At 35.2% G+C, this 11823-nt stretch overlaps 1 protein-coding gene across 1 annotated transcript; it reads right to left on the reverse strand.

Moving 5' to 3' along the window:
* Positions 1-1656: 1656 nt before the first annotated feature.
* Positions 1657-9172, reverse strand: LOC128246181 (uncharacterized). The gene is made up of 10 exons (XM_052964370.1): positions 9077-9172; positions 7853-7954; positions 6842-7083; positions 6126-6294; positions 5369-5540; positions 4940-5019; positions 3974-4118; positions 3806-3888; positions 2894-3059; positions 1657-1784 (listed from the first exon to the last, which is right to left on the reverse strand). The coding sequence occupies exons 1-10, from the start codon at positions 9170-9172 to the stop codon at positions 1657-1659; spliced, it is 1383 nt and encodes a 460-aa protein (XP_052820330.1).
* Between the last annotated feature and the right edge of the window lie 2651 nt (positions 9173-11823).

The raw sequence follows: 11823 nt of genomic DNA on the forward strand, positions 1-11823 counted from the left end.
AATTTATGATAGTTAAGGTTAAGTGGATGTGCCATATTTAAACCCCTGTCTAATATAATCCATACACTACTTTAAAATGCATACCGCATACGCTATTTCCGTTATTAATTATGAGTGGCTCTGTAGAACCATCGCACCCATTCAAGTCCTTCAACCGTAAAATAAAATAACCACGTCCGATATTACAAGTCTTCTTGATATTCATTTATTAATTTTTAAAGTAAATGACTTCTTAAACACAGACATAAAGACTCTTAATGGGAGCAAAGGAGACTCTCAGATTTAAACCAGAAACAGACTGCCTCAAACTCGGTCCGCAGACCCGTTGTTTATATTCGTCTATTAATGTTAAAGTAATATTTCCATTCAGCGCCGACATTAATCCGGACCACATTACACAATAATGAACCAGTCAATTGTAACCACTGCCCCCAGGTCCGGAGAATAGCGGAGACTGACTTCGGGTCCAGCCAAGAACTGCTGGTAAAATCCCCGCCAAATGCCCCCGCACCCCAGGGACCCTAGGTCAGGACTATTCCCCGCTATTTTTGGCGCGAAGACAAAACCATCGCATTCACCCGGCACTGCGGGTGTCACCTTAAAGGTTAAAACACGGCCCAATTCCCCCGCTATTCTCGTTAAACCCCGGACCTGGGGTGGGGGCGTGGTTACAATTGACTGGTGCATAATAAAAAAATACATTTAGTTCAGTTCAAGCATTCAACATAATTACATACAATGAAACAGATCAACATGATCCTTGATCATTGACAATAAATAATACGTGTTCATATATGCATGGCGATCGGCGAGTCAAAACATGAAACGAAATTAATTTTAATATTTAAAAACATAATATGGTATATTTTAATGAATACATTAATTTGATTCTAAAGTAAACTGGGTTTTTTATTTCAAAAGCTATATATACAAATACCGCGAGGTGTTTAAGTATATAAACAATATAAGGCATTGTCTTCTTTGATCAAAGAATGTAAGGGAAATAAATTGAAGCATCAGTCAGGGCACACTATTAAACAGTTATTTCCCTTTGTTTTGTAAAACGTGTACTTCGTACTCTCTAATCTTGAAACAAGCATGGATAAACATATTGTCAAACATAAATTCTTGTTTTTATATAGATAGTTCTTATGTTTTATTTATAATAACAAAGCCTGTACAAACAATACCAAAACAACATGGTAATGCACAAGCTATAACAACGATATCAATGCCTTTCCCGTTACCTATAAGAAACAGACAATTACGAGTTATTTTAAGTATGATGTCAATACGTTTATTACCTAATGACGTATTCTGGAATTACATTCAATGCATTAACAGCTAAAATAGTTAACGGCATGGTTACATAAGTAATTATGATGTAAACCTCCAGTTCAATGAAACTGTAAAATACTATCAGTGTTATCATGCAGACAACATACTGTTTATTCACAAGCATCGTTATGAACATAGACCCTGCAGATGAATATATTATACGTGTTTTATTGAAATGTATATTGAGCGAGGCATGCATTTAACATTCTGTATGTCTGCATAATATCTGATATTTGTATTCAAACCAATCCTCCGTATGTCAGTGACTTTCGGTCAATGAACGAAAACCCGAACGATTACTAGTTGACAATAAAGTGTCTATAACTTTGACAAACATTGTTTTCGCGTTTTCAATAGTCTGCGCATAATCTTCCCAGATGGCGTTCTTGGTACTTCTTCTATGAATTCAACGCCACCGCGCAGGCGCATGTGGGGAGCCACGTGATCTTAAAAAACAATCAAGCATACAAATATAACCAAAGTGCTGTAGCACATTTTTATAAATAAGTCTAGTTTATCGAACATGTTTAGATTGTTTACCTACAGTTTTACCTAAAGAAAACAACACCGGTTTCACTGCAGAATTCGGAGCTCCTCGGCCATTTTTATCGAAAAAAAACCTAGGATGTTTATGGACGGTTTAGATACTCAGAAATCGGTATGTTTAAGTCCGCTGGAAGTAGACCGCGTAGTAGTTTATTTTAACAGTTGAACTTAATGACTTTACTCTAGGGAATCGTTATTATGGTGTAATTGTACAAAATGTCGTTTTCAACGTCATTTTTTCCACAAATTGATAAATTAAGATATGCAAAAAAAATCAAATTATGTTTTTCCCGTCCGGATCGAAAAATCCGACCCTCAGGCACGCTGCGTGGCCGGTAACTCGGCAAGCCTCGTTACCGGCTTACGAACGTGCCCTCGGGTCGGATTTTTCTATCCGTACCGGAAACACATGATAGATACTTATATCCTTCCTTCCTTCACAACATTCCATCAAGGCTCAGGGGTGTACCTAGCAAACTCCAGCACGCCATGAGGTATATATCAATCGGTTCCCCCATAAGTGCCTATATCTTGAAATCAGATTTAAAATGGAAGTCCAAGTTGGTGTGTATATATATATGTAATGTTTAATTACACTGTAGTTTAACTGCACATTTGGCGTCCAGAATGCTTGAATACAATGTATAGTATTTTCATCACTGTGTTTTTCAAAACATTAGTATGAGAGGGATACAACTCACATCATCACCCCATATAGCATTTCGAGACTAAACTTTTGCTTTTTTTCCGAGAACACAACGAGACTTCTCCCATTTAGACCCATATATCATTTTGAGACTTTACCAATAGCATAACTTACATGCCAACTTCTCACTCAAGTACTCGGGTGGGCACTAAATATGCTTGCAGTATGCCCTTGCAAGCAGAAACAAATCCAGTAGTATCCTACTGTGCACATGGATACTATCACTAAGTATTGGGCGTGATCATGTCCTGTACGTAGTACAAAGTATTTCTGCAACCATGACCAAATTGAAAAATATCCTACCATGCACGTATTGGATAATATCCTTGGTCGTTGTTTGGCTCCCGGGTTGCCTGACAACGTACGCTCTTGGAAGTTCCCCCGCGTCGGGGTCGGGGATTCCTATAACGGCGGCGTCAACAACATCGGGGTGTTTTACTATGATGTCCTCAAGATATGCCGGTGCAACCTGAACGTTAGTCAACGCACTTTCTTTCAGTTTAGAAAATTAGGATGATATTATCTGATTTGACTGAATTTTATAGTGATGCAATGGGCATTACAGGGACACGCACATAACCTAAGCATTAACAAAGACATTGTTTAAGGCACAAGGACACGGCAGACACCGAATCAGGAATAAACTACGAATAAACTGATTGTTATTTGTTTTGGTCATAGTCAACCAAAGTGTTTAATGATTGGCTCAAATATGTTAGTAATTGCAGTTTGATCAATAGGGCAAATACCTAAATTGTAATAAATCATTTTGCATTTTCACAAAAATATGTTCACCTAGCTAGACAGCAGATATAAGTTTTTTGTTATTAAGCTACCATATCATTCTGTTATACACACAATAATACAATGGAATTTACAGGGACAAGCCCAGTAGTGAAATATTCAAATATAAACCATGTTTAGAGGCACATGGTAAGGGCCCAAACGACATAACCGTACAAACACCACCAATTGACAACACCCATATCAAAATAGCTTTACAAATACATGGTGGATTCAGATGGTTATAAACCCTCAATGACGTTTAACGTTTAAGTCCACGTCAAGCCATTATAAAAGTGTTATATAGATACAAACATCTAACGTAAAATTCCTCTTTATGAAACCAAATGATTTCAACCTAATTTTAATGGTAAAACATTTCATTTCCTCCGTAATCAAATACATACATAACAATTGTAATAACATGGTCACCTGTAATCCTTTGTATTTGATAAGTTCTTTCAGTCGATCAACGATGAACAGATATCCATCTGCATCTAAATAGCCAAGGTCCCCTGCAAAACAAAGCAAACAAATACTGATAAGAAATGCATCCACAGTGTAAAATATGACAGTTTACGGAAAGGCACTGCATTTTACCTGTTTTGAAATATCCTTTTAAATCCAAAGCATTTCGAGTTGCATCCTCGTCGTCCAGGTAACCATGGGAAACCATTGGACCTCTAACGCGGATTTCGCCCGTTTTGTTTCGTGACAGTTCTTCTTCCGTTTCTGAATTAACTATCTAAACGTCAACAACATTGCAAGAACTTAATACTTGGCTGACTAACTCAAATGCATACACATTGATACCTTTTAGCTTTATAATGGTTTTGAAATTAATCATTTATAATTGTTAAAATCAATCTCCGTCTGCTGCCTTAAAAATGCAGAATTCAGAAGGGTACGACTCAGTAGGACTTCTCCGCCCCAATATACTAGAGGCTGCGCGTTTGCTTCGGGTATGGAATGAGACAGGTTCAAGTCCCGGCCGCGCCATACTGAACTAACGGAAAAATGGTACAAAGAGCTCTATTGCCTGACGCTCGACATTCAAAAGAAGTACGGGAACTTTGGAAAATTCGGTAATGGTATGACCAGAAATATATTGTTTCCATTGTATTGGTGCTGTATACTGGGCATATAAAAATGGTTGTATAATGCAGAGCCCTACAGCTGCCACTGGTTACCTTTAATTTGTGCAGTCAAAAACAATGTTGATTCTTTCAGTGTCAAGGTTAACTATACACAACAGAGGTTACAGGTAACATTTAAAGTATGGGAGCTGTTTGGCTCTGCATCATACATCCGCGTGTCTTTGTGATAAATAACCAAGAGGTTATTTGGTTAGGAAATCGTAATCGGATATACTTGTAAGCTACTGTGTTTCTTCAACTATGTTTATATATATGCGAATGAGAATGGCAGTCTCTTTCATCTTCCGTCATTTGCCATATGTGCGTGTTTTTGTGTGCGTTTGAGTGTTTGTGACAGCACTCGCGTATGCGTATTTCCGAATACATTCGTGCATGCATGTACTCTGTTAACCTTTAAATCGACGCCTACCGGAGGTTTGCCATTGGAACCGAATCGGTGGTATAAGACTGAGTTACCAGAGTTGTGGCCCGTCTCCGACAGTCCGTAGGCTGTATGAAGACGATATGAAAACGAGATTAAACTGTAAGAACGACCATAGATATATAGTTATTACATATACATACTTGCAGAATAGCATGCGGTTTAGGCAAATATATGCGTGCATGAATAAGCATTCTTGTTAAACCGGTCCAATTGAATATCAGGATATGCTGTTAAACTTTTAAGATATATGTAACAAATCATAGATGTTTTTTTTTTCTTCTAAACTTTATTTAAAGAAAAATAAAAAAAAATAGGGTAACAAGACAATATGACCTTGATGGAACAATTACGTTCCTTATGTCCATTAACGAAAGGAAAATCTTGAATTTGTGTGGGCCAACATACATCACGTACACATTGCAACGAAATCCAGCTTAAACAGGTCCCTTAACTGCGTCTCAACGTTGACACCCATTGGAGCAGCTGCAGCAACTATGTAGCGAACGCTGCTGACGTCATACTTGAGGCGGTCTGGGAACTTCACAATGGATGCGGCCATGGCTGGTACGACGTGGATTATATTAGCCTTGATCAATAATAAAGACACTAAAATTAAGATAAAACTTTGATTTAATAACATACCAAGGAAACTACATTTCAATTTAATGTCAATACCTCAGGTAACTACAGTTAAACATAATATCCATGTCTCATGGCAACTCTATGAACACAGAAAACTATAGTTAAACATATTATACATGTCACAGGATAACTCTAGTTACACATAAAACTACAGTTAAACATAATATACATGTCACAGGACAACTATAGTTACACAGGATTTTACAGTTAAACAGAATATAAATGTCACAGGACAACTCTAGTTACACAGGAAACTACGATAATAAATATGCCATAGTTAAACTCCCGTTACACGTGAAACTACAGTTAAACATAATACATATGTCACAGTAAAACTCCAGTTACACAGGAAGTTAAACGTAGTACACAACATGTACATGCCGCAAGAAACTCTAGTAAAACATATTAAGCATGCAACAGGACAACTCCAGTTTAATATAATACATATGCCACAGGAAAACTACAGTTTCACCGGAAACACCAGTTCAACATAATACACATGCCACAGGAAACTCCAGTTATGCTATACCTTGTATTTCTGAATATTCTTAAAATAACTGCTTGTATGCCACCTTTCCATGTGAACGAGCTTGACTCCATGACATAGGCCAACGCCAAGAGCGCCCACGAGGCCAAAATGGTGAAACGCCGGAAGTGCTAGCACAACCACGTCACCTGACCGTAGTTGCTGGTTATCCCTATAAAATAAAAGACGGCAGTAACGAAATAGCGATGAGGATTTGTTTGTGTTTTTCTTGTGGGGGGGGGGGCAACACTGAGATTGGAACCAGACAAACTTCGTCATTCATCGCTCATATAATACGCGTGCAAGCCGGTATGCAAATCGTACATGTTTTTGGCGGGATTTGACCTCCGTAAACAAAAAGTTCATGTACAATTTTAGATCGGCGCTATATATGAATAGTTTTGTAATGCGTACAAAAAATTTCTAAATGTGATAGGAAAGTATGTTTCATTACTATGCAATACAATATGAAACGAACTTGCTTTTGTCAATACTGCTACTGACAAATTTACAAATATTCGCTGAAACAAAGTATTTACATTTGCGCTCTGTCTATGGCAACATACCTTGAACAGTTTGTGGGATATAGAATAGTTTAAACATTGTACTCAACGACAGCAATGATTTCACAATTGCAATCACAATACCTCGACGGTTGCCTCATTTTGAAAACCAGACTTGTCTAGCTAAAATAAACCAATGACAAATAAAAACCTTACTGAATTTGTATCATGTTAGCAACAAGGTTCCTGTGCGTTAGTCTCACAAACTTTGGAAGCCCTGTTGTTCCACTCGACGAAAGTAAGAGAGCAGTAGACATTTTTGGGTCAACTTCCGGTTTCTCCTGCAGGGTTCCATGTTTCAACAGAGAGTCAAAATCGACGTATCCGTCACATTCTTTACCAAGCACTATGAGCTTCTCAAGAAACGTTTGTCTCGCAATTGATACAGTCGCACTGTTCTGAACATAAATTGGTTAACATGAACATGTTTCAATAATCGGTAAAAATATTTTTAAAGAATAAAACAGTATGGTAAGTGATAACAGAGTGTGTAAAATAAATCCTATTTTATGATCAGGTCATTAAACCATGTTAATTAATGGACACAACTGACGAAATTATAAACGCGCTTAGTGTACTCTTTCCCTTTATGTTTATAAAGCCCTTGTAAACGTTAACCTATTTATAACAAAGTACCACACTTGACAAATTACATTCATTTATCACTAACCATTAGATTGACTAAAGATGACACTCTTGTTGTAAGTTCAGGTATCGTGCAAAGAAATTTGACATTACATTTTCTTAATCTTCTTTCCAATTCAGCTGAAACAGATATGTTGCAATGAAACGAAAATACCCTTTTAACCACAGTTACATTTAAATGCCATAATACTGTTAGACATTTTATGTAACATGCTCGTAAGGAATTCAATTAAAAGTTGAAACGGGATAATTTTGTAACAAAAATGTATCGTCAAAGTAAATTTATATTTCTCATGTCTTTCTTATATAGGGAAGAAAACACTCAGAATGCTAAACTCAGTCTAGCAATTTATATGGCAGTTTAATGGTTGAAATCATCGTTGAAATATTGCTTATAATTATAAGGACACACTTACAATCAGTATATAACGGCGATGCGGTATGAAATGTTCCGCCAAGTAAATTGACGGCAAACCAAAGGAGTGGGTATTCAATCGTATTAAACGTTAATGCACACAGTACATCGCCTTGACGAAAGCCAAGACTGTACAGTCCGGCTGCTATTTGCTCAATACGACTAGCGCTCTGCTTGTACGTAAGTTGGCGCTCAGATACTGGATCAACCTAGATCGGAATAAATATAAGGAAGTAATAGGTCAATATAATTTAGGTGTTCGCATTTTGTGTGGGACAATGACAATCCAGGATTTTTCAAATTTTCTGTTTATATTGTTAGTAGATCGTGCACAAGCAAATATCTAATCAAGACGCCAATGCGGCACTGCATTAAAGCCGGACTTTTGTATTTGATAATGCAAGTTTGCAAACCAAAGACAATTAACCAAGAAAACCCATCTACATACTTGTCAGGGATATCGTTCATACAAATAACCTGATCAATTTTCTCGAAGATCGATATAAACTATTTAATTTGTAAGAGTAAAAATGAACATTTTATAAACATATCAGATTTTCCTGAAAGATTATACACTGATACCAAATTTGTGAATCTAGTAGACACCCAAAAGAAGCAAATATACAGATCCTGAAAATACAATCATTGACTGTGGTGATGACAGTTTAATGATGTATGTGCGCCACAGTGAAAGCATGTGTGCGTGAGTGTACTTAAGTGTATGTGTGTGTATGTATGTTTACTAACCAAATGCCATAATATTTAAAGAATTATTTTTAAATGTCCTGCAGATAAAAGCTGTATCGTTTGCTGAAATTATATTAAACTTGAATGTGATTAAGAAATCCTGCAGAAATCAAACTGTTAAAGTTTCAATATTTTTTTTAATAATGACATGGGAAATTTTCCTGAAATTTGACCTAGTGACCAAGTTTTTGATCTAAGGTGATAAATTTTCAAAACTTCAATTTTCAAAATTTATAAGATAAGACCTAGTGACCAGAGGCGACCAATATTTACACATGTTCAAGACACCGTATAGACACGTATTCGGACAAAGATTGATAACAATTAGATAAAAAAGTATTGTACTTGTTGAAAACTGAGGCTAAAATGAGTGTAAAGTGTCAATTGACTCTTTATCGCAGAAATTAACTGTAACATATACATAGACATATTATTTAATTTTAATCGTAATATATTGCAATTTGATTCAGTTGACGATTTGGGTTCACTTATAACTTTTTATTTGAGTGTGTGTATCTCTATTTATTAAAAAGTTTAAAAATTCCTAATTCAATATGAGTTAGATTTGATAAATGCATACTTACCAAAGCAACAGTATCCCCAAATCTTTTCATTCGGTCAATCACAAACTGACCAAAATTAACTTCGGGAACCACAAAACGATCTTGTCCCGTTTTCATTTTATTACACTTTAACCAAAGCCCCGCTATCTCAGAAAGCTTAATGCTCATATATCTCAATGTATTACAACTAAATAAGCGATAATGATACAGAGAACACCTATATAGTGGATATACGCGCTAGATAAGAGATTTGACCTAGAACGGAGGATACAGGTACATAATCATGAAGGCCATTGAGGGGTATATCTCAAACAACGAAATATGCCTTTTTCATTTATTAATTAGCATATTAAAAAATTCCAGAAATAAATGTCCCTTTAATAGAAGTTGATATCATATCGATAAGCACTTGTTTTGTTTTTATCTCACTTGTGTAAAAGACGTACAATTAGTTTCCAGAAATACCTTAAAATAAATTTGCATCTTTGAAAGAAACGAGCGAAACATGCATTATGTATTGGTGGAATAATACGCGTATTGCAACCACTGGAATTCCAAACAATTTTCGAAATATTTAAGCAGATTTTATCATGATTTCTAAAACTACTAAATTCGACATATGAACTATTATATTCGAAAAACGCTAACGACATTAAATTCTAAGTTCTGAAATTACTGCAGTGGACGGTTGGGAAGATGACGTTGAAGTTTGTCAAGTTGCCTAGAGAGTCCTCATTAGCATTATAAGTTTAGTATCCTCAAATTGCTTATATTGCTTTATATGACAGATTACACATAACTTTATTGACTGTTCGTTAAAAATACACATTCGACCTTCAATGTATTAAAGACCAGACAGTACGAACTGATCAATGTAACGATATCAGTAACTATTAATCGTTTCAAGTAAATACATATCCAAATAGTATTGGTATGATTGAAGCGAAGTGTCAAAAACATCTGGGCATGATTCTTACATGGTACGAAACGTCGAAGTTTCTACCACAAATAAATTATAGGTGTACACGATTTTCAGCTCAAAACCAGGTACAAATTATTGCCCTTTATTTATGAAGTCCATTAGATTTAGCACAGTGTCACTATGAACGATTGAACTGCCACATAATTTCAGACAAAATCTATGCTTCACCATGGTTGTTTATTCAGTTAGAAAAAGAAAGAAATAGTCGAGTGTTGTCCAAGAATGTTTGTATTAATTATTAGGTAAGACTTCATTTTGTAATGTCAATAATTGCTATTTTGTATAAAACATGACTCTCTTCAATGTTTGTTTACCTTTTTGTGCATAAATTTGGTATACATAAAGTACATTGTATGTGCAAACCTCCTGTTATACAGTGATCAAAGGGAAATATTATATTTAACTTATTCTGTCGCCAATGTGTTATGTCCTCTAGGCCAATCGAAATGCCAAGAAACGGACAGACAACGAAACATGTGGATACTACTGTGAGCACACGTCCATATTTTGTGACTTGTGAATGATGTGGTCCGGAAGCGTATTAAAAACTAGTTATACTTCAGGAACAGTACCACTGTATGAACCTTAGTTATCCATGCCGAAACGTGTTTATGAATGTCGTGTTCGGGGTATGCCAGTATAATAGTTTTGTATTAAATGTATTATCAAAATATTTGTAATTGTCGAAAAACTCTTAAATTGGCAAATATAAAAATAAATTTAATTCGAAAGAAAAAGAAACTCTAGCAAACCTGAACAAAATCAAAACTTAAGCAATTCTGGAAAAGTCAATGTAAAATATCCCCATTTCTTGGAATCTAAATGTGTCGGATTTATACGATCATTTCAAAACACTATATAGTACTTATACTAATGATAATGATAACCCAAAATTAAGAGCAAATATAAGCGGTGATTATATTGATAAAGAAAGTACATTAGCAGATATAAGGGAATCGGTATATTCCTTAAACAACCATAAAAATAGCGGTTTAGATGGAATAGTCGCAGAAATTGATAAAACTCTATTTACCGATATATCACCGTTCCTTTCACAACTATTCATTCGTATCTTTTCTACAGGAAAATATTAAAAATCCTTTAGGAAAGGCGTTTTAGCCCCTTTTTTTATAACGGGGCTATGTGGACGATATAAGGAACTATAGATGCATAACTCTTTAATATTCTTCCGAAGATTTTCTCTCAAATATTGCTTAATAGACTGACAAGTGGAGCTGTTCTAATCATAAAATTATTGAACATTAGGTTGGCTTTAAAAAAAGAAAGTCAACGATTGATTGCGTATATATATATTTCATTCAATTATAGCAAAAACCCTTTCCTTCAATTTATAATTGAATTGTTGTTTTATTGCTTATGAAAAGCTTTTCGATAAAATTACAAGATCCCATCTATTTTATAAACTAATAACCGCAAATATTAGTATCCGTTTTGTAAAAGATATCAGGTATAGTACCGTTAAGGCATGTGTACGATATAAAGCTTTACACGGTTTGTTGTTTGTTTATAATCAACTAAACCTTAATATCAAAGAAAATGCAACTCTTTTTGAGAGTCCCATTGAATCAATTTTTAGAGTGACACTCTTATTCAAAATCAATACATACACATGTATAACAAACATAAATTTTGAGTGATAAACCAGTACTACTTACTAAATAATGCATTCATGGAACATATTAACTACTGATAACAAGATTGTATCCGTGTTTTTAATAGCTGAAAATGCAAAAAAAACTAAATTAATGGTGAGTGTTAAAAGATT

The sequence above is a fragment of the Mya arenaria genome, chromosome 9 (assembly GCF_026914265.1).
Source record: "Mya arenaria isolate MELC-2E11 chromosome 9, ASM2691426v1".
In the NCBI taxonomy this organism is placed as follows: domain Eukaryota; kingdom Metazoa; phylum Mollusca; class Bivalvia; order Myida; family Myidae; genus Mya; species Mya arenaria.